Source organism: Lepisosteus oculatus, chromosome 17 (assembly GCF_040954835.1).
Source record: "Lepisosteus oculatus isolate fLepOcu1 chromosome 17, fLepOcu1.hap2, whole genome shotgun sequence".
Taxonomy (NCBI): Eukaryota; Metazoa; Chordata; class Actinopteri; order Semionotiformes; family Lepisosteidae; genus Lepisosteus; species Lepisosteus oculatus.
Genome location: NC_090712.1, coordinates 19,908,779 through 19,936,585, shown reverse-complemented (window position 1 = coordinate 19,936,585; position 27,807 = coordinate 19,908,779). Strand labels below are relative to the sequence as shown.

The 27,807-nt window shown below is 39.6% G+C and overlaps 1 protein-coding gene and 1 long non-coding RNA gene across 13 annotated transcripts in view; one reads left to right on the top strand and one right to left on the bottom strand.

Moving 5' to 3' along the window:
- dst (dystonin) overlaps window positions 1-27,807 on the top strand; it is a 172,066-nt gene that overhangs the window by 23,898 nt on the left and 120,361 nt on the right. For 11 of the 12 annotated variants that reach the window (XM_069180055.1, XM_069180054.1, XM_069180064.1 and 8 more), the window contains one exon: window positions 25,518-25,579. In XM_069180055.1, the coding sequence (XP_069036156.1) occupies window positions 25,518-25,579 (62 nt within the window). Of the gene's footprint in view, window positions 1-22,038; window positions 22,282-25,517; window positions 25,580-27,807 lie in introns of those variants that run through there. The other variant, XM_069180056.1, reaches the window with a different exon arrangement.
- On the bottom strand, window positions 18,502-21,663 carry LOC107079364 (uncharacterized). Its single transcript, XR_001480322.2, has 3 exons — window positions 21,239-21,663; window positions 19,452-19,566; window positions 18,502-18,935 (listed from the first exon to the last, which is right to left on the bottom strand). It is a non-coding gene; the product is annotated as an uncharacterized lncRNA (long non-coding RNA).

Below are 27,807 nucleotides of genomic sequence, written 5' to 3'. Positions count from 1 at the left end.
CCGCCATCCTGTTCCTCAGCCTTTTCTGTCACTTATCTTTCCCAGTCTTTGATCAACTAAGGTTGCTGCTGGAAGAGGTGTTAGTGGGGCCAGCGGGGGGCGCTCACCCTGTGGTCCACGTGGGTCCTAATGTCCCTGTATAGTGATGGGGACACTATACTGTAAACAGGTGCCGTCCTTCGGATGAGACGTAAAACCGTGGTCCTGACTCTCTGTGGTCGTTAAAAATCCCAGGGCGTTTCTCGAAAAGAGTAGGGGTGTAACCCCGGCGTCCAGGCCAAATTTCCAATTGGCCCTTACCAATCATGGCCTCCTAATAATCCCCCTCTATGAATTGGCTTCATTACTCTGCTCTCCTCCCCACTGAGAGCTGGTGTGTGGGGAGCGTTCTGGCGCACTATGGCTGCCGTCGCATCATCCAGGTGGGGCTGCACATTGGTGGTGGTGGAGGGGATCCCCATTACCTGTAAAGCGCTTTGAGTGGAGTGTCCAGAAAAGCGCTATAGAAGTGTAAGCAATTATTATTATTATTATTATTATCTTCATCTTTCATCTTTCCCATATCACCTGTGCTCTGGCTGGGTCTGCTGCTTGGCCTCCTGGCTTGTTGTCCTGTACTGTGCTGCAGCAATTCTCTTTCCATGTGACTTCCATTTCAGGCGCATCTTAACCGCCAGCAGCAAATTGCCTCGATAATTGAGTAGACAGATAGATATACATCAGCTCCTCTCTGTCCTGCTCGTTCCATTTCCTGTACAGGGATCGATAAGGCACAGTCATCTTGAGGGCGTGAGCACAGGGTTGCTGTTATTTTACTTAGTTCACTCTCTTATACTTGTGAAGAAAGTCTGATTTCTTCGTTGTGAGCAGTGAAATGTTTTTGGTTAGGTCGAACCTGAGTTTCCTGTAATTCTTATGTTTTTACAGTTCAACATTATGTTTCTGAACCTGGCACTATAACTGTTTTGCTTTCTCTATGAATGATTCCTGTTTTGTAAGTTTTATTGTTTCATAAACCAACTATAAATGAATGATATATAAATCTGGGAATTTTTGAAGATGTTTATTTTTCACTATAAAGGTACAGTATGGTGTCTACAAGACCAGTTTTTCTCCCAACTGGTATTCTGGCTCCAGCTCATTACTGGCATATTTGTTATGTTCTTTATTTGTTCTTTATTTAATTCAGTTCTAAGGCAAGCTTTTTCAATTTTATTGTTATGTTTTGTTGCCTTGCTGTTGTATGTTTTTGCATTTCTCAATTTCAAATAAAGAAAGGAGCATCGATAAGGAAAGGGGCATGCCACTGACTGATAACACTGGCCATGTAAGTCCAGGAAGTCCTAAGTATCACTGCTTTTTCAGCAAACTGGATAATCTGATTGACTCTGTACCCAGACTCTGGTAACCTCCTTCAAGCAGCCGTGATCTGATTGACGTTCTTGTGGAAGAAAGGTAGCGCAGACGCTGGTAGACTCTGTGCCACAGTGCTTACAGACGACACCAGACACACGTCAGCCCCAGCGCCTTACTAATCACTTGACATTGGTGGTTCCGTTTTTTGTCCTCTACCTATAAGTTGCCGGTAATTTAGTTTGAGAGCTAAAAATAGGGATATAGGTCTTGAGATTTTTTTTTTCTGATATTAGACCTGTGTGAGAAGTATCTAATTGCACAGAAGCTTGGAAATGTTGGTGCAATCCACGATAAGCATTATTGTTTTATTACCTTTTTTGAACTGATGTATTAAAGGATAATGTGGATAAAGTGTGATACCTTTCTTGTGCAGATGTTCACAGATGTCTGAGTCAGTTAGGCCTAGCGTGAACTGTCATGCTCTGGTATCAGTGCTGACTCACCTGCACGTACCATGGGACTCAAGTCAGGAAAAATGGTGAGTCCTGTTTGGGGTGGAGGTGTAGAGAACATATTATTTTTTACATTTCTCTGCAGCCCTACCTTACTCTCATGCCAGTTCTTAAAATCACTTTGGATATGTGATTCAGTTTTTTCCGTTGTACAGTATCTTGCTTTTCATTACTAACAGAACCAGCTGAGGATGATGCTTGAGAAGCACATTGCCGTCTTTGTGTTCCTGTTCCTGTGTGTCCAGCATATCCTGGACTTTTTCCTTTGCTGGGTTCAGATCAAGGCCCACCCAAAAAACTGGGCACCAGTTCTGGGGCTGAACAGTCATCGTATTTACAAAAGAAACATTGTTTCAGACTCAACACTGCATCCCCATAGAGGTATTTGTGTGCCTCGCTGTCAGAGTTTTCATGGCTGAACTTTTGTCTTCTTTTGTGACGTGTGTAGCTAAGTGTGGAGCTGGATGTGGAACTAGCGAAGTGCATCTGGTAAAATCAGCAGGCGGGAGATCTGTTGGCCTGGTTTGTCAGATGAAATCCAAGCCAGTGCACGCTCAGCATGTGTGATGGGATCTGTCACAGGGTGAGCTCCAGCTCGCTCTGCCGATGGACGTCACTTCTCCTGGCTTAGCGTGTGAGTGTTATTCATGAAGTTTTCATGCCGCTGAACACAAGTATCGAAGCATAGATAGAGGGGAAAACGCCTCATCGAGGTGCTGAACTGCACTGGCCTGCTGAGGACTTTGAGTTCTAAAAGTAATGACATGTTGAAACAGCCACCCACAGATCGCAGATGAGACATGTTTTTTACACATGCTGGTAGATGTTGAATTGTGGGAAAAATCCATTAAGCTGGTATATGTCATTAAATATGAAATAAAATTAAACAAATGTTTTAAACACATTGTCAAACACAATGCAGTCCTGCTGCCGGTTTGAAACATAAAGACCTTTCATTATTTTGTTATAGTCTTGGCTTTTGGCCCTTGTCTGTGCATTTTAGCTACTAGTAAGTGTAATAACTGTGCCCTTACAATAAGTATTTCAGCTGTACCAGTAAAGCTACTAATGGTCTAGGCAGTGAGCAGCCTGGCCACCCTAAGAAAAGGTTTTTGTCATTGGGTGTCCTGTGACTTTTAACTGGTGTGATTATTGACTTTGCGACATGAAAAGTAAAATCCTCTGATGTCAAATGTGTTATGTAAACTTAAATTCAGAATAATTCAGTCAAGTGATTATCAAAGGTATACTAGGTGAGGTAAATCCGCGTTAGACAGAAAAATAATTCCCTTGAATGAGTTCCCTTGTGATGTTTTTAATTGGTTATTTTTCCACCAGCTCCTAGAACACTGCGTGCTTGCAGTAACTCGAGCAGTGGTAATTCATGACTGCACTTCTGCAAGTGAAGTTTTCTAAAGTTTTCTTGTGACTCAGTTGCTATGATTGTATGTGTGCGCTGGCTAAATCATGCAACATAATTTTTATTTTCAATGTCACAACAGGCATGCTGCAAGGTATTGATCTTTTCAATTAGATTTGCAGTTTGGTTTAAAATCTTTGACCAGTGCTACAGAAAAGAAGCATATTGTAGAATTATTTTATGTACAGAACAGAGAGGGTTGTTTTATATTTAGCCATTTTAAGTACTCTGTTTTATCTGTATATCACCTGGGTGATTTTGTACAGTGCTCAAGTTAAAGTGAATAGCTCGTTGGGAGCTTAGATTTGTGTTTAGGATGGAACAGCTCCTGGTTTCATTGCTTTAAGCAAGTGCATAATCAATGAAATATGTGATCTTAAATCTCTGGATCTGACATTTCTAGTTTAATTCTCACTTTCTGTGGATTATTTTGTCTTTCTTATTACAGAGGTTCTGGAATTTTGTAGTCAGATGGCCTGGGAATTTCATTTTGTTTAGTATTTTTTGGATCTTTCTGTCAAAAGGTCTACAAATGACCCAATGCCATTGGACTAACCTTCCTTGTCTTTACACTCTGTACTGTATTCCCCCAGGACACCTCTGAAGAGCCCCAAAGAAATGGAGGTGTAAGTCAACAAAGCTCCTGTGTTTTAACCAGTGAGTGGACTAGTGAGACAGTGAATGGGCAGAGTTGTGTGTACTGTCTACAGTAGGCGTGTCTCCAGCTGAACTTCTTTGCTTTTAGGTCTATAAACATTAGTTGCTTTATCAATTTGGCAAACATTCCAGTCTGTGTATTTTCTATGTATAGATTAGGAGCACCCAGGAACCCAGTGGGTTTTAAACTCTGGACTTGAACCTGTTTTTTACTCTTGTTCTATCAAAGGTACAGTATTTACCCCCTTGGACTTTGTCACATTTTATTGCGTTACTATATAAAATCTCAATGTATTTAATTGGATCTTTTTTACATTGATCAACACAAAACACTCTATAATGTGAAAAAAGTTTACAATTCTACAGATACACGTAAATTAATAATAAAATATTGATATCAGACTAGAAATATCTGATTGAAAGGTGAATAAGTTGGATAGCCATTGTATTTTTGGACAGTGCAATAAGGAGCTTCATTAAGTGCACTCTAAAAAACAGTGTGAAGACATTGTTATTATTTGTTTCTTATTTCAGATTTATTTTTTTCTGAGTGTGTGGGCATTTTTCCTGGTGGGTAACTGATTCAGTATTTGTTACCTGTTCACACTCCTTATATACAGTACTTTATATTACTGTAACTGTTCTATTTATGTAATGAAAAGAGTATTATGTTTGGAAAGAGTGCAAATGTTACTACATTTCTAGACGCTCAGGAAATCCATTAGTATTTATATCCCAGGTAGTGAATGCAGTGCTGCTAATGTAAAAGGAAGTACAATCCTTCATCTCTTTAAAGAACACTTCCTGACGAACAGGTTTTTAAGGTTTGTTCAGATAAGGTTTCTTGGTACACTAAGGGCGTTTTGTATATGTGTCTTTGCAGTTGAGGTTACATACCTTTAAAGGCCTACACACTAGAAACAGTACGTATAACACACTCCAGCTCAGTCACATCTTATCTGTAATCTGCACTGGGTTATATGGGTGTGAAGGAGCTCAGTCCATGTAATACCAGGTGCATTTTACTCCAGTATTTTTTTGGATCATCAGTAAGCAAATACTGTCTTGTCTTTATACAAATAACTAAGGCTAATGTCGTTTTCCATCGCACTGTAAAAGGGTATTTATTTGTTAGCTGTTAAAAAGGGAAGTCTGCTTGTTTCGAATCACACCAGCTAGACGTCTTGGGAGGATTAATAATAGGTAATAAAGAAGGCAGTGATAGTGAACCAGCTAGTGATTAGAGCACACCTAAAGGACAGACTGATTTTAAATGTTTTCCTCTGTATGTTTAATGTTGTTTCTGGAGCTGCTGCTGAGATGAATAGGGCCATTTCCTCTGAGCCCTACCTGAGCCAGGAGCAGAGTCATGTATTCAGTGCTGTGGAATAGCAACTGAGAAACTCAGCTACTGGCCTGGTCGTTGTTTTAATGATACAAATCATGCACTGTACAGAATATCTCAGACGGTTTTAGAAAGCAGTGAGATGCACTAATATGACCTTCTTGAGGTGAGTTAAACTGATATGAAATGGTCATTATCTGCAGGATTATCTTCAATGGAGCAGTGCAATTTTTGTAGATTGTCAGGGACTACAAAGTCACTCTAAAGCAATTTGTTTTATTACATCAAGAGTTGCGATTGTGGTGCAATGCAGAATCAAAGTGGAATAATAATTTATTCAATAATTGAATACATAATTCAACTGAACCAAATATTATACATAATCATTTCCAAATTTCAACTAAAATATAATATTCTAAGTAACAGTTTACTAGGAATTGGTCACCAGTAATCCTGTTTTCCCTTTTCCCACTTGTTGATGTGCTAAACAGGATTCTAGCTAGCTTCATGATAAAACGGCAGACACAGGGCTCTCAGTAATCTCCTTGGCAGTACAGTACATCTTCAGTTAAATTTGGTGAGACTTTATGTATTGCTTGAAAGATTGCAAACCTTGAACAGAGTGACTTTGCAGTAAGTGTCAGCTTAAACATTAAAGAATGGCATTCATTAACAAGCCATGTAGGTGAAAGCATTGTCTCTAGAGCTGTCACAGGATAGTTTCTGTGGAAGGCAGGGATTTTGCCTCATCAGTATGCGTTTGTTTTGCAGAGCAGACTGAAACAGTTCATTCATTTTGCCATTACCAAGTTCGCTCAGACAGGTCTGCTAAGGTAGTGTGGCCACAGGCGGGGAACTGTGTGGCCCAGCTGCTGGAGAGGAGGGGCCGGCTGCCTGGCAGGGCCTCACCAGGTGGTGACCCCTTTCACTGTCACTCTTTGTATTGCCCTGTGTCACTCCTCCTCTTAGGTCACTAAGGCATGATGAGGCGTACTCCAGCTGTAAATATTTAACACTGGTTTGCTGTTGGTTATGTGTTTGGAGTGCATGTATGAACTTTGAAAGGCTAAAATGTAGGAAGGACATATTTAAGCATAATATATTTATATTTATCCTTAAAAAAAAAATTAATCTGAAGGGTTTGCTCATGTGCCTGAAATGATTGGTATTTACTGTAGCATTGGAAAGCCCAAATTCCTTACATGTCTTTTTACAACTACTTATTACTGGGGCAATAGTGTGGAGCAGTGGTTAGGGCTCGGGCTGTTAACATAAAGGCTATGGGTTCAAATCCCAGGTGAGATAATGCTATTGCACCCATGAACTAGATACTTCCCTTCAGTTATTCCAGCAAAACACCCAGCTGTATAGATGTTTGCATGCATGCATCACTTTCGATACAAGTTTCAGCTAAATCAGTGAATGTAGCAGTGCTAGAATTATCTTTCCAGAACCAAGAACAAAGAAGAATTAATTGCAGGTACTGCACATAATTTCATCAGCATAAAGTGTCTCGCTAATGACAATATTTAAGATCCTTAAGATCCATGTGTTTTCTAGAAACATGAAGGCACTTGGATTTTTTTTTTTTAGCCAAAGAGCATAAAATGTTTGGTTCAGTTCTAGTTCCGATGACAGTGGTTTTTTGTTAAATATTGGCATTAAATTGATTAAATATTTTTTCTATTCAGTCTGCAATTATCACCATCTTCATTGTTGAAATATGACACAAAACAGTTATGTCTACAAATTTCCCAAGAGAAAATTTGGACAATTAGTTATGAAACTTGGAGGGCCATCTGTTTCTTATTAGTTGTATAATGTTTTTTTCTAGTTTCCTTTCATGAATAACAATTAACATTTTCTGAATTAATGTCACCAAACTCCAAATCAGCACAATAAAAAATAACAGTTTTACAGTTTTAATAATTGGACATGTAACGTGTTATATCACAGTAAGCAATTCTAGTGGCCTACCTAATGATATACTTCTGAACATTCATTATACAAGACACAGAGGTAGCAATAGCCTAAGATATAAACATATCCCCAGTGCTTATTTGCAAAACAAAACAAAACTCAGTCTGCTACAGATATGTGTACAAAACATTTGACCTTCTGGTATTGCAAAACACAATTCACTGTAGCTTTTGCAGTGTTACTTTTTGTTAACCTTTAAAGAAAGCATTTGTGTCTTCTGAATGATTTCTAGGATTTAAAAGAAACTCTACTCTATATCTTGTAGAAGTTTTCCAAATCTTAATATTTATGCCTTTTATATTTTCTTAAATCAGCCTTTTTCAATAGGCTTACAGAAGTCCTACAGTTTTGTGTTTTCTCAGTACTGCTAGTGTGTTTTGTTTGAAAATGAGCTTATCAATGAGATTAGTGTGGGAGTGACCCCTGTGACACTCAATTCAGATATTTTCAGCTTCAGTCAAGAGTTCAGTGTGTCAATACAACCTTTTCCCCCTGCTGGGCCTCTGTGCAAGTTTCTAGAGCTGTGTCACAGTATTTCACACGTTAATATTCGTTACTGGAACTGACCTCTGTATATTTAATAAATAGAAACAATATTTTTTAGCTGCTTCCAATGAAGTCTTTCTATTCTACAGCTGTTCTTATGTTAAAGTAGGGAGACTACATTAGAAATATATAATGCTAAAATAAAAAAAAATGGTTTTATCATTTTTGCTTTTTTTTGGTTGTACAGTGCCAATCATTTCCAGTTTACAGATATACGGTATATCACACATTGTTTTTGATATGTCAGTCTGTCTACTGGCATTCACTTTGAAGGACAGAGTACATTGCAAGTGGAGGCTGTGGTGAATGTCTTTACGACATGTTGTGAGTAAATCTGGCTCCTGGTTCAGTATTCTGACTGACTACATACAGCTTCCATAGCAGTTGTGGTTCTGGATCCAGTCACACATACTCCCCAATCTTTACTGGATTGTAAAGGTGCTGTGCATTACAGGACAAATTATTAGGAGGACAGTTTTCCTTTGGTTGATTTTATGAATGGCTATAGAACATTGATGTGCACAAATAACGTATAATTGCCATAACCTCCATCCAGATTCAGTGTTTTAGACACTGAAATATCTTTTGCTTTTTCATGAACAGCATTTGTTTGTTTAGAGCATCACTGTACCATAGTGTGATGGTGTTGTTAAGAACAAAGCAGATTGTAATGTTGTCCAGTATACGTCCTTTCACTTACCCTTAACTATCGTGGGATTGTAAATGTAGATCCCTGAGAATGTCTGTTATTGATTTTAGCGAAGATCCTTTTCTACAAAACGGCAAAAACTATAATGCCCTGTTTGTTGGTTGTGTGCATGCTTAGGCACAGGGTACTTTAGGAGCTTACTGTTCTCAACCTTCGAAACATTTCTATAGAGCTTTTACTGATCTACTGTACAACACTATAGCCTAACATCACACAAGTCCAACTTTAAAAATCAAGCCAAATTGATTTTCATTGACTCCTCTATTAACTGGTTAGGTCAATATTACAACTACACCTCTGAAGAAGCAATTAGTGAATAATTAGCCGAAGTGGTTACTGTGAAGTGATACTTAACTTCCTACCAATAGTGGGAATTATGTTGTGCTGTGTGGGGAGTGTGGGGTGGTCTTGTGTCTAATGTGTTTAAGGTTCTTATGCAGCCCTTTCCTGAAAGTTGTTTCGGAATCATCGTATCAACATCGCTGGGCAGTTTGTTCCAGACACCTACCACTCTGTTTGTACTGGTGTGCTTCCTGTCCGTTCTCCTAAGGGCACTTCCTCTTAATCTCCATTCACCTCCATGAGTTATTGTTTCGTTATTAATCCCGTTGTCTGTAACTTTCAGGATTTTGAATAGATGCATTATTTTCACATCCTTGTGCCATGCTAGTAAATTATTCCAGCCAAACAAAGTCCTGGAAACATTCACAGAGCTTCCTGTCAGGCACTGTAGAGTTGAAGGAGCATGCCTGTCTTGTCTGTTTGTCCAGCACAATGAAGTTAAGAGTGTTTTACTTCTCCTCGTTATTTCCTCTCACTCCAGTTGCACTTTGGAAGGCTGTAGCAGGGTGTGGCCACTGAGCTGTACTAAGATTTAATTATGCTCTGGAATGCCTGCCAGGGTGCTTGATTGATTGATGGACCAGCATGAGAATGTGGCTGCAGTCCTTGCTCTTATAGCTTGAGCAGTCACTCAATCAACTGACTGAGAGGCACCTCTGCTATAGACAAAAGGCCAAGGACTTACACTTCATTTCAGATTAGGCTGCATTTAAAGCAGTGTCTGACTCCACACGCGGGGTGTCCTTGTCCAGTTTCTTGTTGTGTTCTTTCTCTTCTGTGTGGATTGTGAGACTATGTGCTTATTTTTCTTTGCTGTTTATTATTATTTTGTAATTTTTCCAGGGTGTACATTCTGATTTACAGTGACCTGGAGGCCCATTCATACAGCATATACTAGAGTAATCTGAGTGAAATAGTTTGCGTAAGACAGCAGTGCCGCGTCCATCCACAGCCCTCTTGTCTGGAGCCATTACTCCATGCTGCTGCCTGTAGGCTTTGGTAGTAAAGAGCCAGTACCTGTTCTTCCTTTTAAAAGTTTGCTTTTTTATTTAAGACAAAAAAACTAACTTTGTGAATGGAATAGGTGGAATAGGGTGTCCTGAGTCATCTGTACGCCCCAGGTATACTCGTGCAGTGAAATGCATCATTCTCAAAGCATGAGGAAAATCTCAACTTAAACAACTGGTATTTGTCCTGCTTGTTTTTTTCTCCTCTAAGTTGAAAACATGAATTATACCTGGCTTTTAGAAAAGAAAAAAAAAAACGCTGAACCTAATAATTATGAAAATGAGTCAACCAGTAAGTTTACGTGTTTGCCAGGAGAAAAAATCAACATATGCAGGTAAAGCTGAGCTGAATAGAGCAACCCACAGCACGTTCTCAGGATGGTGGTAAATATGGAGTAGAAATGTTAGGATTTGAAAATCAGCTGTGGGTCGTTCAGGCCTTCCTGTGTGCTTTGTTGTATTGTGTGTAAGGCACTGCCCTGGGAAAGCAGGAAGCACTTCTGCCGCAGCACTGAGCTGAATTATTTTAGGCTTCCTGACTCGACTGTCTGCCTGTGCTCGGTTTTGATCGGCAGCCAGCAATGCAGTGGGCAGCAAAGGGATCTGTGACATTTACCCATTTTGCCACATTAGCCCCAAGTCCTAAATTGGGTGAAAGTGAATCTGCCAGGAGGGTCGTGGTATGCCAGCTGTAGCTCTTGCTGGCACGTTCACTGCAGAGCAGGAGTCCCTTATTTTACTCTTGTCCTGCAGGAATGGTCAGCATTGGCTCCCAGGAGAGAAGACTGGCCTGGCTTTCAACCCTGTTTGGGTTGAAACGTCATGCCGTTTCAGTGACCCGCTGCAACACAGCATTAATGAGTGGAATGGAAATGCATTTGGGTCTGAGCTCTGCACAATGTCAAGGGGCAAAATCGGGGTGCATTTCTGCTACACAGAGGAAAATACTATTGGGCTTTGCCGAGATGTGCAAAACTGAGGTAAAATAGACTGCGACTTGCGTCCTGCGACAGATGGTTTTGGTTTCCCGAGTGCATTTGAATCTGTGCTGGCAGACAGATGGCATGTGACCAGCTGCAGTGAGGAACCCTTGCCACAGCTCCTCCTCACGTCAGGGGACGTGCTCAAAGGGATAGAGACAAATTACTTTATTCTTACGCACATCTGCATGTGAAAACCAAACCAAAGTGGTATTTATTTTGTTCTTTAAAGCTAGTTGGTCTCAGCTTCTTCTGTAGTGGATTCTTGAAGTATTGTAGCCATGGATGACATAATATATGACTGCATTACAGATTTGATCTTATTGACTGTAGCAGGACATGGATCAAGAGAAAATATTCTGTTCAGTTTTTTAAGAACAGTATCTTTGTATCTTGAGGTAGAAGCCAATCAATGAAAACGTAATCTTACCGAAGTTCAGAAACACTTTCTTGGAACAATGTAGTGCACCAGTGCTGGGCTATTGCCTGTGGTATTGCAAAAAATTCAAAAAATGGGTTTAAGCCTCTAATGGTTAAAATGTTTGATACTGCAAAAATCCATCTTCATGTGATAAAGCCAGCTCATATGTCGTGATTACTTACTAATCTGGACATGACAACTGCCTGCCTTCAGTACTTCAACAGCATACAGTACATACAAAATGGACTTATTTTGTGTTATATTTGAGGAAATATTTCAAGTTGAATCCTTTTGTAGTTGGAACAGTTTACCAGTTTACTCTTAAGATTGTGGAATATTTCCATTCTGCAGGCTAAAGAGACATTGTTTCCATTGTTGCACTACAGAGCAGGTTTCCTTGGCCTGATAATAGCAAGCAAAATGGATAGATAGACATGCTGCATCACAGCTGTTGTGTCCTGGGTTTGAGTCTGAAGTGGTCTTCTGTGTGGGGTTTGCGTGTGCTCTGTGTGTTAGTGTGGACCTTCTACAAAAGCTTAGGTTTCCCAACTGAGGGGGAGTTCTGGGTCACTACAGCACTAACCAGGAATAAGCACCCTTCAGATAATGTATAGAAAAATTAAAAACAAACCTGAAGACAAAGGTGTCTTTAAGGATGACGTGATTGTGTAACAGCCGTCTTTTTCTGTCACTGTCTAGAAGATTTTTCTCTAGTCGTCAGACTCTTCTTTCAAGGTTAAGGAGTGTTTTTCACAAAGACATTTTGTTTCAATAAAAGGACATAATGTTTTTCCTCATTAAGGAAAGTTAAAACAAGCTGCAACATGTTTTTAAAGCCTGGACAAGCTCATCTAATCTCCACAAACTATCAACCGGCTGCTAAACAGATTACTTCTAATGGTTTGTTGTATGTAAGTGTTCAAAGTGGCTATCTAGTGTGCACATCTCTGTGTAGGAGACAGACACATTTTCAGGGAAATATATTGTTGCATTGTGATGGCAGAAGATGTCTGACTCCTGTAGTATTGGTCTTTGCTGTTCTGTGTGAATGATTAAATAGGGACCCGCTTTTTATGTAGAATAATTTATTGAAGGCATTATCATAAAAGGAGACTGAAAATGAGTGCATGGTTTTAGCCTCAGAGATACTATAGATTAACCCACAATAAGCTATCAATTTTCGTGGTATTAGATATAAGGATGTTATTTGAATTTAATGGAAAAATAGGTTTAATGGAATCAATTCATTTTGATATCAGAAAGCCTTATTGTTATAGTAGCATGAACAGCATGTGGCCTGATCCCAGAAGCTAAGAACGGCTCGGCATGATCAGGGCTGCGATGAGAAGCCCAGAAGAAAGTCCAGTTTGCTGCTGTAATTGGTGTTGGCGGCTCACAATTTCCAAACCAGAACTCCAGAGTGGTGACTGGGGGCACTGTGCCAGAGGAGGTGTCATGAGACATTAAACTGAGGTCCTAAGTACTCGGTTGGTAAATATTCCAGGGCAATCTTCACAAGATTAGAGGTGTTAACCCAGGTGTCCTGGCTATATTCCACACTGTACTTAGAAACTGGCCTGTTAAAGATTCCCTTTAATTCAGCTGGTGAGGCAATTTATCACTTTTCTACCCGATTAGCTGTGTAGCGTGGCTGCTGGTGCAGATTGGGTGCTGGGGTGAAAGGCGCTATATATATGCAAGAAATTACTAGCGCTTGGAACCTGAGACCCTGCCCAGTCCTTCATGTTCCTATGCTGTTCTGCACTGCTTTGCATCATCACCTTGAGTCTGGATCTTTCATTCATACATTTATGATTGATGAACAACAGCTTTATTTGATTTAGGCTTAAATCAGAGACTTTAGGAAAATTTAGACTTTCTACATAATATCTCTACTGCTCAAATGTTCTTCAGAATATTATTAAATGATTTGATTAATTCCACTTGTTTTAAGAGTGAAATTCCTGGACTGTGGAAAACTCTTGTTTATAGTATGAAATTATTCAAACTAATTATTTTAGAAACTGTAATCTCCCTGTAATTGCTTTGATCTATAAGAATGTTTTTCCCTTCAAATGTGCTCATACCGTACATGTACTGGCACAGGGTGGTGGTGTAGAGGTCAGCATCACTACCTCCCAGCACTGGGTCCCTGGGTTCAATTCAGGACCTGGGGTGCTGTCTGTGTGGAGTTTATATGTTCTGCCTGTGTTTGTGTGGGTTTTCTTCAGGTGTTTAATTGTTGAACTGCCCCTGGTGCGACTGTGTGTGATTCTGTGTGTGTGTGTCTGTCTCTGCCCTGTGATGGACTTGTGTCCCATCCAGGGTGTATCCTGCCTTGTGCCCATTGCTTGCTAGGATAGGCTCCGGCTCCCCTCTGACCCTGAATTGGGTGAGGTGGATATACTCTCTGAAAAGAGATGGATATTTCTTTCCACAAAGGCTAAGAACTAACAGAAAATCTTAGGTTTGGCTTAAGAACCTGTTCATTTAATGATAGATTGTGCCCTAAAGCTGTTCTCTGCTATGGCCTTCCTCTTCAGCTCCCTGGTTTCACAGGCAATCTCACTTTCCTGGCAGGTCCTGCTGAGCTGGAGTTTGAGACTGTTCTTGGCACAGGCGATGTGGAGAGGATAAATTAAAACTAGACTGCGATACTGTATACATCCCAACGGAGGTGATGGCTCACCAGCTGTTGGCAAGCATGTTACCCTAGCTAATATTGCTCTGAATCGACTAACACATGCTGAAAAAATACAATATGAAGAATAAATTCTTGTTGAAAAGGTAATGCAGTAGACAAGAATAAAGAAAAAGTTTAATTAATGCACTTTGTTTTATGAGATGGGCAAGGACCTGGAAATTGAGAACTGAACAGACTATACCAGCATTTCTGAAATGGCCTCAGTGTCACCTTGTAGCCACATCAGACAATATTGCCTGCTCACACGTACTAAGATATTTTTAATCAACAGAAGAAAAGATACAAATGAGGGGGCGTTTAACCCACGTAGCCCCTTTGGTGATTAGAAGCTAATTGATCCAAAGATCTCATCCAGCTGTTTCTTGAGGGAAGACGGGATATCGGCTTCAACAGCATGACAGCATGACAGGAGTTTGTTCCAGACTCCTTCAATCATATGTGTAAAAAAAGTGTCTCCTTTTCTGTTATATGAGCATTAACACACAGTTTCCACTCTGGTTTTTGTTCCATTATTGATTTGGATGAAATCCATTGGGTAGACTGTGTCAGAGCCTTAGCAGACTTTGAAAGCTCTCTACATTAGCAATGTTCCAGTCAGTGGGTCTCAAGAGTGTGCTGGAAGGGCTTGCTCATGGCCTGCGAATAACATCTTTTTTTTCCTTATGCAGCAATGCTAGAATATTATTAGGCTTTTTACATTTGTATGTCTTTGCAATTTCTACATTAAAAAAAAAATAATACTTAACTTAGACGTATGTCTTGATTCAGTCTGACAGAAGACCGTCCCAGGGTTCTGCAATCCATGATTTTATTAGTGGGCCCTTCAGCTAACAAAAGCAGAATCACCCCCTCAAAGAAATGGAAATCACACATATTTCTGTGGACATGGTTTTATAAGCACATTGAATGAAATTAACTTCACACAATGCAGTGTTATTATTAGTAGTACTGTAGAATGGATATTGGGTTAGTGACTTCCATTCTGAACACAGTAAATAGTAAAATTACCCCAAGACAGCAGACCTGCTAATTGACTTTTTTCTCAATCAGTTTTCAAAGCTTGCTGATTTTATTATATAGAAATGGAGTAGCCTATATATGGTGCATATCTTAGTAATTCCAGAAACATTGGCAATGTGGCCACCAGCAAGAGTTGGTGGCAGCAATCTGTGGCCACCCAGATAATGGGCCTGATGACTTCTAAGCTATACTTTATTCTTAATCAGCACAAACACCATGGATGAACAAAGACCTTGTTTTTAAATATTTGGGCCACACGCTGTTCATGAAAAGTATGTTGGCCGGCTGAGTGAAGCTCTTCAGTTGAGCTGGCAGTCGACAGTGTAGCTTAACTGTACGACCCTGGCTGAGATTACAGAAAGGGGGCCTGTTATTATTTTTGGGCAGAGGAGGATGAGGGGGACCTACAATGGGTGACTGTGTTTGTTTCCTCAGGGATAGGAGACAACGATCTCTCACAGGGAGCAGTGGAAGCTCCGATGATTCATCAGCACAGATAATGTTTTAAAGAGGATGAGCTAACTTGTTGTATAAGCGGGGAGACTGAAGTTTTAAAAAACGGTCCTCCTTCGGTTAGTTTGATTTTAATTCCACATTGAATGGAAGCTTCCTCTGCTTTAGTTGAATCTTTGCTTGGTATGTGTATATAATAATAGGATATCCTGCTGAGTTTGGAATATAACATATTCTAAATAATACTTTCATGGCGTGTGAACAGGATATTAACAATACCTCCGGTGGAATTCTCGATGCCAGCGATCTCGATCCCAAATATGTAAAGTTAAATATTACCCCTGCATTCAGGTTACAGCTGGATACATCTTATGTGGATTACCTATTTAGGCTGAACTTTAATCTGTCAGGCTTTCCTGCTGAAACATGTGTTGGCAAACAGAAAAACAAGGAAGCCATTTTCCAACACGCAGCAATGCTGCCATAATACTGTATATGAGTTCTGCATTCTTCTAAATGTGTTAATGTCACAGAAACAGGACACAGCTGGATTACTGTGGAACTGCTGTAAGAGTTGAGCTGCGTAAAACAGAAACGTATTCAAGCAGTTTTAATATGCCTGCAGGAGCATCTTTGCTCTTCGCCACCACTGCAAACTGTGTTTCTCTGTTTTACTCTTGCACACTCTTGCTGTTTATGTACTGCATTTTGAAAGAAATATTGTGTGAATGTAACAGAGCATTCAAACCAGATCGCAGTTCTGTGAAGACAGAAAAGAGAATTGGAACAGAAAAACTGGAGATAGCCCTAACTCTAAAATGCAGAATATGTTTGGAATTGGTACCCTGTTCTATACAAAGGTTTACAGGCCACTTTTTCCAAATAACCTGCCTGCTCTGCATGTAAGAGTAGTGAGAGATTCTAAATACCTGTATTCTGTCTGTTAGTAGGATTTGTATTGCTGAGTGTTTTGAAAACAAATAGACTCTGGCCATTCAGAGAGCAAAGAGATGATCATGCTTTTGTGAGTTCTTATAGAATCAGATTGGTCTTCTGATGTTTTTGTTCAGGTGGGTAGCTGCGTCAGCATGCGTAGGCTGCAAAGGAACAAGTAATAGGTTTATTCCATGCTGAAAAAAAGAAGAAAGAGAACACAACGTTTCGGCCGTGGAGCCTTCTTCAGGTGTGTCAGGTGTGTTCTGATGTTTTTGTTCAGTGTAATTCTTATTAAAGACCACAAGGAGGAGTTTCAGTTCAGTGGAGAGCTCTGGTGTCCTTTTCTGAGTGCTGTTCTGTGTACATGCTGGGCTGAATTCCAGAAACCAATAACAAAAGCACTGAAAGACAGATTATCATTGCAGGATACTTTCTCTTTCATCAGTACATAATGTATTCTTTAAAACATTAAAGGAAGTTTAATTGTATCAATCTACGGCTGTACTTATCAGTGTCCTGTGTTTTTCTTAGTACTTCATTCTCTTCCAATTAACTAGGACAAAGAGGGTGAAGAATTAAAAATAAAACATAAAATCATTACTTGATTAGAAAGTCGTATCTAATGCACCAAAAATCTTTAAAGCTGTAACTAACAAAGGAATTCAATAACGTCTTCAGTGTATACTGCTAATGAAAATTAATGTGATCATTCTTTTGTGGGGCATCAACTAAATGTATTAAGAACAACCTTACATATTCTTTAACTGTTAAGCAAATGATAAATCTCCCTTGAAAAGGTTTATTACTGGTGCTGACAACACCCCTTTAAGCCTGCAGTCAATGTCAGATTCGTCCTCCAGAGGGCACTGTTTACTGTTGGATGGTGTGATCTGGGGAATTTCCTGAATCATGCTGTACCAGAGAGTGGTGTAACTACTGTAGAGGTCCACCTACCAACGGGTCCAGATAGCCCATCACATTTTGAAATTTCGTATATTATTTTGTTAATCCGTTTTTTTTTTTACTGGAATGGAGTTTATATGTTAAAAGCCTCTGTTTCAGACCAATCCAGTCTATTTTCCACCCACGGTGTGCCGATTAGTTTCCCCCAGCTCTTAAGACCTGGCCGGTACTGCTTTATAAGAGTCGGTTTTAGCCGTAGCCTAACTCCGGTCCTTGGTGTGCTTGCGGTCCGCGGTCGGAGATGGCATGGCTGACCAGGATCCTGGCGCAGGGCGGGGAAGAGCTGCCCCAGCACCGACACGGCTCGTGTGCCGCATGTGAACATCACCCTCTGCACTCACTGGTGTTAGTGTGTTTCCATTTGTTAACACCAGCTGCTACAGAGAGCCCCCGCATGGCAGCCCTGCTCTCAAGCCAAAAAGATGCTTCTTGGTACACTGTCATTTAATACATTTGCTCATCTTTCATTTATTACGGTATTTTTATCTTATCAGTCAGTAATATTTAGTATTTTAAGATTTCGTGTCCTAAGTGGGTTTCTCCTGAACTGTGAATAGTTTGACGATAAAAATCTATGTTACTCAATATACATTACTTGGACTGACATATGGATTTCTGTGGCTATAGTCTTAGTGAACCCTTCAAAGTGCACCCAGACTGTCAGCTAAGTTTTCCCTGCTCTGTTATTTTTAGATGATCTAAATGGAACGCCAGTGCAGATTTAATAGTGACAGGACAGCTGGAGAGATGGTGTTATACCAAATTAATGGATACATTTAATTCAGTTGTTTTAATTATGGGAAAACAAATAATGACCTTTAAAGGTTATTATAGAAATATATTTTTTATGTTCTTTTGTGTATAGCTATGAGTGATAAATAATAATTTCAATTTTCCAACTTTTATAAGATTACAAAATTCTTGACATGTAATCATCTGTTAGTATCTATTTTTATATATTATTTCCTTTATCTAGACGTACGTGGGGGTTATAATACTAGTCAGGTTTCACTGTTTAGAAGTTGGTACAAAAGCTTGAGTTTGGCCTTTTTGGAAGTGAACGAGAAATGTTTTTTTTCCAGACCTGTAACAGACGAAGACTTGAACTTTTCTCATAACTCACAATGTTATAAAATGGTCCCAAGGCTCATGCTGTGAAGTGAAGAAAGATAACAAAAGGCGACCTCATAGAAGGTTAACAGCTTGACATGCTGTACGCTGAAGTGTCTGTTGGTTTTAATTCTGCTCAATTAACACATCACCTTCAATATATAATATAGAATATATAAATGTATTGTGGATGGCATGGCGACACAGTGGTTAGCACTTGGACCCAGGGTTCAAGTCCTCATGTGCTGTCTGCTTGGAGTTTGCATGTTCTCCCCGTGTTTGCGTAGGTTTCCTCTGGGCGTTCTGGTTTCCTTCCACAGTCCACAGGCATGCTGGGAGGTTAATTGGTTTCTGGGAAAACTGGCCTTGGGGTGAGTGTGTGTGCATGTGCTGTGATAGACTGGCTGCCTGTCCTGGATGAATCCAGCCTTGTGGGCATTGCTTGCCAGGATAGGTTCCGGTTCCTCTGTGACCCTGTATTGGATAAAGCCGTTAGAAAGTGGTTGCTTTACAGCATCTCTTGACTAATTTTCATGAATAACGTATTTTTGCCTGAATGAATGATGTATTTTTGCCTGTGCCTTTTATGACAATAGGTGCTTGCTAACTAGGCCAAGTCTGCCAAAAAAAAAATGGCTTCTGCTAGGACTCATCATAGCTTAGCTCTGAAAAGGCATGAACCAAACGCAGAAATGCTAGTCCCCTGTCCAGGAGAGTGCTGGCTGAGGGGACAGTTCGTGGGGGGACAAGCTGCCGTGTTTTTGAGTCTGATGCGTTTCTACAGCCGAGCTGTGTTCCAGAGGTCCTCTCCACTGCTCCACTCACTGTTTGTCTTTTACAGACCAGCACAGTCTGCTTTAACGGCAAGTCGTGCAAGTCACTGTCCCTAAACTCACACCACATCACCCTCAATAGCCGCTTGTCCCATGCAGCCTGTCCTGGGATACACCCTGGACAGGGTGCCGGTCCATTGCAGGGCAATGAACTTACATCAAATGAGCACATTTACTTTCTTCTTTTAATCCTCATCTGCTGTAATTGGTGTTGTTTCCCAGAACCCCCAAAATCCATTCCTTTAGCTCCAGTGGAGTTGCCCTGCAAAAGGCTGTCAAAAAAGTAGAATAAAAAAGGAGAACATGTTGATTTAACATATTACTAAGAACTAAGAATATATTACTGGCTTTATGTCTTTCTATCAAGCTTATTATACCTGAAATACCAACTATTGCTGTACCGAATACCTGACCTCTTTCTTGGGTTATTTCCTCTCTAATGTTTAATTCTAGAAATCAGGATCTTGACTCCTTAGGCAAACCAGGATGGTGTTGGTGAGGAGTAAGAAGCAGGAGTATGAAAGGTACCAGGCTTGATATTTGTCATTCTGTGTGGACAGCCTCCTGCACACAAACCGCTGCTGCTGTATGTCTTCTTGTCCAAAGGGCTGGAGTTTCCTATATGGATAGTCGGAGTGCATGACATGGCTTTGGAAAATACTGTGCCAACATGGGATGGAGTTATAATGCTGTTATTCAGCAAAAAGGAAACTGTTCTCTTGGAATGGGAACACTAGTTCATTTCAGTCTGTGACAGTGGCGTCTGATGGCGAATAACTGGATTTTTTTGTTTTGTGGCCTGAAATAAAATATAGCATTCAGTGATTTGTATATTATTTAGTTTTTCATGACAATTCCCAATTGTCCTAAAAAATTCATTGTATTCGGAAGATCTGCAGCTGTTCATAGTATATATGTCAATATACAGTATATCCCATTAAAGTAATGTCAAGTTAAAATGAACTGCAGCAGAAATCATATTTCAAAAATCTTAAAAATCATAAATGACTATAGATGACTATGACTATTTCAACATTTGTTATTATCCATATAATTATAATATTGTAATATTTTGTTTTGAAGAATGTACATTGTAAAACAAATTTAATCAAGATATGGAATGAAATTAGAATTAATGAGCATTACAGACACTGAAATACTCATGTTTTGGGCAATTAAAGCATTCAGCAATCACCAATGATAATTTTTTTGTCAAATAGCCAGTGATTTGCCAGAGGACAGATAGGGATATATTATTTCTGATGTACTATAAGTCATGTTGACATCAGAGTTTCTGAAATGCGCTTCTCGATTTGATTTATAAATTGGTTTATACGCTAATGCACAGCAACGTGCTTCAGTTCTTTCACTCGCTTTGTGGTCGTATCATGTGTTACAATCAGCTAAGAAGTGATTTTAAATTGTCTTTTAAATTGGAAACTTTCTGATGAATGAAACGCTGATGCTTAGAATTGTGATGTTCCCATCTGGCAGTTAGTTAATTGCATGCTAACATAAGCGAAAAGGAAAGAACAAAGAGTCTGTCATACAATTTTGTCAAAAAGAAACAATGGTATTATCATGTCTGGTAATGTATGTACAGTAATCCCTCGTTATACACTAATTAACTTCACGCGAAATGGAGTATCCGCTCTTAATGTTTGTTCGCTCTTTTCACGTAGAAGGAGAGCAATCGTGACGTGTCCTCAGTTTCTCACAGTCTTAAAGTGTCCTGCGCGCATTGCTGTACATTATCGCATCGGGCTTGGATGGTTCTTGATATTGATTGTGCAAGTGTTAGTGATAGTGATTTCCTACATAAAAGTGACAGTTATTAGTTAAATTAGAAATAAATTAAAGTAGCTCCTACGCTGTACGAGAGAGGGAAAAGCATGAATCTGAAATCGACAAGTGTGCGTGATCAGTGCTGCCAGTTCTACTTACTGTACTCTGTCTTCTCTTGAAGATTTGTACTTTGACCAGTACAACGAAAACATTGAAAAACATTGCCCCTGAGTACAAATAAAAATCTGTAATCTGTAATAAAGATAAAATAATTTACAAGAATCATATGGAAAGTCCAGGACAGGGAAACGGAAAAGCTTTTTGCCAGCGAAGTTCGATAACCTTTAAAAAAGGGCTCCGGTCTTTGAATTGTGAAGTTTGCAGGAGATTGGCAGCCGGTATCCAGGTTTCCTGACGAACTGATGATGAAAATGGCTGTTTACCTGATCAGGTCTTCAGTGCTGACTAAACTGGGCTATTTGGATAAGACATTTTTTAAGTCATTTTTCTATCATTCTTTGTACAGTATATGGCGTTAATAGAATGCTGTTTTTGAGATCTATTTTATTTTTGTATTTTACTTTAGTGGTCCATGTGATCATTTATTGGAGCTGAAAAGAAGAATATTTAAGGACTTTCATGGGTTCATTCACAACTTCAGTTCCCCTAAACCCTGTTTCTCCACGAAGTCCTCATCGCAAATTTACCTACTGAGAGGGTTTTCGGATCTTAACCCTCGCGTCCGGAAAGGGATTACTGTAAAGCATTTACAGTTGTAAGACAATTTCAAAGGAGAAAGAACAAGAACAATATCTAACAGTTCACATGGTATTTATCTTTATTCATTCTTGTAAGGCAAATGTCTATACATTCTGGATAGCCAGTGTGTCAGTTTCTTTTTTAAACACACACATATGTAAAACGAGGAAGCTTCTGCCTTAAGTAAACAGAGTAAATGGAATCAGCCTCTTACCCAGCCTTAGGACTGGGAAACCTGACAAGACTTGTTCTGGATGATGTAAGGGGAGTATCAGTCTTTCTGCAGCAGGCTGCAGTCTTCAAGCTTCGCTCATGCCTGCCCAAAGTGAAATTATGTACTTTTTTCGAAAAGCACCCTGAGGACCTTACAGGAGGGATGTGGCATCTTCTGTGCAGTGAGCAGGAGCAGAATGCTCAGCTGGTGAAGCTGATGTGTTGTATGGGTCAGTATGCCTCCTCTCCTACGCTGTCACTTCTGTGTTTTGTCTCTGCCTTCTTCAGGATCGGCCGTTTACTGAATGCGTTCAGCACTGCAGTGCACTGTGTGCCAGAGCTTTTGCAATGAAATGCAAGTTTTCTGGAAACTGATAAATCCTGTTTTGCAACACTGTTTTATGTACTCTAATCACAGCCTTGGACTCAGGCACTCAGCATTCATGTTAGAAAGGCCTGCGTTATTGCTTAAATAATTATGATTGAAAAAAGATGACAAGAGTATTTTATCTAATGAATTCCTTTAATAATATTTGACTAGGGAGGTTGTTTATTTGGACAGCTGTACTTGCTGGAGTTGGGCGATATTAATTACTTTTTAATGATGTTCGGGTTTCTTTTGTCTCAGTGTTGTCCAGCTCAGGATAACTGCATCAAACAAACCCCATCTCTCACTGCCCTGTGGACTGCAGTGGTTACTGTATTCAGCTGGCCTGTTTTGGATACCTGACATTTACTGATGAAACACACAGAACAAATTGTATGCAAATAAGACCGAAAACAAAATGGGGATTGTGAGGATGAGAATAATTAAGCCGTTTCTTAACTGTGTGCTTTCTGCCTTTGCTAGTGATTTGAGGTATTGTAACATTTTTAATTTTGAGTAGGGAATTTGACTTATAAAGAATCAATGCATGTGGAATGTTTGATTACCTCTGCAATCAAACCATTTGGTGTTCTTTCAATGAGCATTCTGTATCAGTAGTGATATTGGCCTGTTAGCAATCTGCTTTCATGCAGTGTCTTTAAGTTTAGATTCAGTCCAACTGATGTATTTTACCACAGTGGTTTATATTACCACCACAACCAACATCGCCTGTTGTGGTCTTCTGTTCTGATGATGTGTAAGATGTAAGGAGAAGTAATGTCTGTTCTTCAGACTAGATCTAAAAGTGACTGGTCACACTGATGTTTAAATGTATATCAAGTATGATATCTAAACTTCATGAACATTAACATTAATAGTAAAATATAACAATTCTCAAAAATGCATAACAAAAAGCAAAAGTGCTTTTCAAAAACCCATAGAAAAAGAAGTGCATCAGTTGTTTGAAAACAGTGTGCAGAGCAGAAAATACAGCAATGTTTTAAAACGGAACACTCTGTGCCAGTGGCTTTGTTTGAAATGTAATATCTCCAGTTATTTTGTGTTAATTCACATGGTGTGTCTATCACGTCTCAGTGCACGGCTCTGAACCCCGCACACAGGGGAGATGAGGAAGTGAGGGCGGATTCCTCTGTCCCCCCATCATGTCACAAGCAGACCAGTGCAGGAGATGCATGGTCCTCACATGGTCCTCACCTACTGTACCGCAGATTTGCAGGATCCCAGAAGTACTCAGGGGTCACTGGATTAGCTCAGATCCTACCAACAAATCCCACTCTTGCCTCTTCCAGTTGTGTGCTGCTACTGAGGGAGTCCTGATCACAATCCACTAGTGACATGACAGAGATCAGCCAGTGTTCAACTGCAGTTCTGGGGTCCCTTATGCAATGTTTGGATATTTTTATTCATTTGTTCAGCATCATTTGTAAATTTAATAACATTAATAACATTTCAAAATATCATTTTTTTTCTTAGTTCAGCAGGTTATCTTTAATAATAGTGTAAAAACAGTGCAATGAATAGGAGAAGTTAAAGAGTGCAGTTATCTTCCATGTAGAAGGATAAATCACAAGTTATAGACTGGCAGACTCCATTTAATCTTAGTGATGGTTATACTACAAAGGATAGATAGTTAAGGGTTCCAAAATCTGTGGCACACCTTCTAGAAACGTGTATATACTTGTGTATCTGCTTTATAGTTTTAAAGGAAATTTTGTTCATGCTTTTAGGGTTGATAAGGACAGATTTGTACCTCTTGTTCATGCACAGTGCTGTGCTTTGCTTTTGCTGTATGCAGTTTTTCCATACTTTTATGCTCAGTAATGAATTGCACCAGTTTGTGCGTTGTAAGGGTTGCCACACCCAGTGGGCACTGTGGTTGCCACGGAAGCAATACACAAATCAAATACTGTGGTTGGCTGGAGCTTCAGCAGTCAGTGATGAGTAATGGAGCCAGTGAGCTGTGTAGGGTTGAAATTACTGCCATTTGCCACAGTGTAGGAAAATATTTCCACAAAGTTACACCTATCAACGTCTGTTCATCTTTCTTTATGAAGTACATTTTAAAATGGAAACCAAAACATAAAAGTGCAACAAACAACTAATGCACTTTTGTTAATACATCTCAAATGCCTTTGCAGAAATGCAGCTAATCTGTCTCTCAAAATCCATCCAAAGTCATAAGAAGTATCATGTTAACAAACCCTGAGAGTGAGTGAGAACTGTGTATTTAAAAAAAAACACTTTATTGCTGAAGCTGCATTTCAGTCCTGAATGTTCTATAGAGAAATTATATGTTTAGTTTCAGGAGAGAAAAAATGTAATGTTGTAAAATCTTGTTTTTCACTGTTGTCCTGATGTAGAGGATGTAAAACATAAGACAGCATTTCTGAAATGTTACTCCCCCATTTAACTTATATTTGTCTCTGTATTCCACATGATAATGTCTGTTTGCATTACTAAACCCCTGAAAGTCTTATCTGAACATTTATATAATACAGAGGACACACGGTCGTGCTGACTAGTCAAGGTCATACAAGTAGAACAGTCCCTTTGATCTTGTTTTCTAAGTTATACAAATACTTGGAGTCCGATGAACAGTTGAGGACTACAACAAGGTGCTTTTTACCCTTTCAGTAGTCTTGTGCTCCACTCTGCACAGCTTAATAGATTCTTGCTCATTTAAGTGCTGGAATCTGTTTGATCTGTGGATCTCACCTAGCTGTGAAGCGATAATACTGGCCTCAAGAACTGGACAGGGCAGCTTGGTCTGTTCTGCCACAATCCTTTGTGTAGATATACTGTAGATGCCCCCTCTTCATTTCTGGTTTTGTCCCAGTATAGTAAATAAAACCAACTTTAATGCCAATGATGACATGATATCCACCTATAAATAAGTTCTAAGACAAATATTTTATGCAGTCCTTCAGTGTGCTAGAATGATTTTTAGTGTTCCTTTCTTTTCCTGCTCTGTGCCCTTCACATTTGAAATAAAGCAACCTGCCTCTAGTTTCCAGGTCTTGTTTGGTGTAAAAATGCTGTTATAATAAAACTAATTAATTCATCATTTCTTTGTTCCAGATGAAAGAGACAGAGTACAGAAAAAGACGTTCACAAAATGGATAAATCAGCATCTCATGAAGGTAAGATGCCTGCTGTTTTCAGTGTTTTACAAACATTAATGTGAAGTAATTTAGTGTCTATTTACAGTGTTAAAGACAGTTATCCTATTTTCAAGAAAACATTTATGATAGTTATTTGTCAAAATCACTATAATTGAACACCTGTGCACTGGCCAAAACAATTGCACCCATCTACATAATCTGTTTGAGTTCAGGGTAGTCGTTGGACAACATTGCTCAACGAGAAGGAATCTCCTGCTGCATTTCAAGAGCTGTTGACAGGTGATAAAGGCAAGAATGGGTGGAGTGGACAAACCAGATTTCTTTCAGATGTATACAGCTTTTAAATATGTAAGATAACTCAGTATTTTAAAAAGAACTACATTAATACTGAGATCTTTGCTTATGCTAGCTGTTTCAAATAAAAAAAGGGTAATTCTGAAAGGGTTAGCAGGACCTAAAAGTCCAGTTGAAATACTTTCCTTTCCTAAAGAGTATGTGTATAGCTAAGAACATTAATTTTCACGGAACAACTGAAATAATGATGGTACCTAAAAGTATTAATTAATACTTAAAAAAAATGTTATCTAGAGAAGCCTACTGAAATTGCTGCTTTCTCCTTTGTTTAGGTCCTTGTTACACTAGACAATCATCTGGCCTCTTTTATCCTCTGCTTTCATATCTCACATAGATCGCCTAGTTTAACACCCCTGGCAGCTCTCCAGCAGCACTGTGAGTCCTAGTGCTGTCAGTAGACCGCAGTGCTGCTCCCCGTGACAGATTCCAGTGTGTTGATATGTGTCACATGTCACTCTGGAGTATAGCTGGTTAAAAATGGACACTAAAAGATTTAAAAAGTTTAGCAGACAACTACCCATTTCCATTTTGGTAGTTCTGTATATTCTAGTGGTGATAATCGAAGGGAGAATAACTTTTAAAAACAAATTCCTGCTCCAACTACTTTTATGTATGCATTTACAGTATGTACATAGTCCACTTGTCTATCAGGAATTTGTCTTGTCCTTGCTTTTCCTCCTCCATCTCAGAAGCAATTTGAGATTGCTTGATATAATAGTGAGAATCTGTGAGACAGAATGCAGGTGTATCTGGAGTTGTAATGGATTGGCTTAACTGGCACATTGTTTGCATGTGAGAAAATCATCACAGAAAAAGGTCCTGACCGTTTAATATGAGTTACAAAATAGAGGCAGCATCATTTAGCTTAGCAACTGCAGCGCAGAAATCAGCTCTTATTTTGTTCATGCTTTCACATCCTCTCGTCAAATCCCTTTACCATAAGTCCAACATACATAATGAATAATGAAACGGGGAAACAATTCAAAAGACCCAGAAACTGCACCGAGCTGCTATTTTTGCTCTGCAGCTGTGATGGTGTCTGAGCCTGTGTGCAGGGATTAAGTTGTGGCTGGGCAGGGGTGAGAGCCGGCCAGGCTCAGGCTGGGCAGTATTTAGCATGAGGCTGCTTCAGGGGAAGCAGCTTGAAATGGGAAACTGTGTTAGCGCACAGGCAGCTCTGCTGAACCGAGCTGAGCGGTTCTCTGGATGGTACACCTTGCTGATTAAACAGCCCAAGACAAGTTGCCTTTCACCTGGCAAACGCCAGATCAGCTGGTTTGTGTTTTGCCTTTTTTAGAGGTGGTGTTGATTGAGCATTTTGACTCTGACTTCTTCTTTGCATTAAAAAATCATCACTCAGGTAATGGTCCAAGATGTGTGCGTGGCCCTGTAATTACAATGCCGGTAGGTGATGTTTTTAGACCACAGGGGTTTTCATCAGGTGTCTCATGGGAACTGAATGAGTCTGAGCAGGTTGTAGGAAGGGATGGGTTACCATTGTGCTCGCCAGCTACAAAGTAAATTCCTTCTGGAAAAAAGCAAATGAAAAGAAGGCTTTAAAGGTGGGCAGGGCAGATATTTGGATGCTGCCCTTTAAGGTGTGGCTGTTCCAAACTGAACACAAAGGAATTATTGCTGTAGGCAATTAAGTCAATTAGAGATCAATAAAAATGTTTTGTAGAAACTAGAGAAAACTATAGGGTTGAATTAAATCTGATTCAATACTGTACATCCAATATAAGATACATCAAATTTGATTTGATTTGTCCTTCAGATGTAAGGTGTGCTGTAGCACTGCTATACTTGGGCTGTCTTAAATAAGCAATTCATGAGTAAATCTCAATAATTAAGGGGAAACCATGAGTCACTCTTTAAAATTGAAAATATTATAT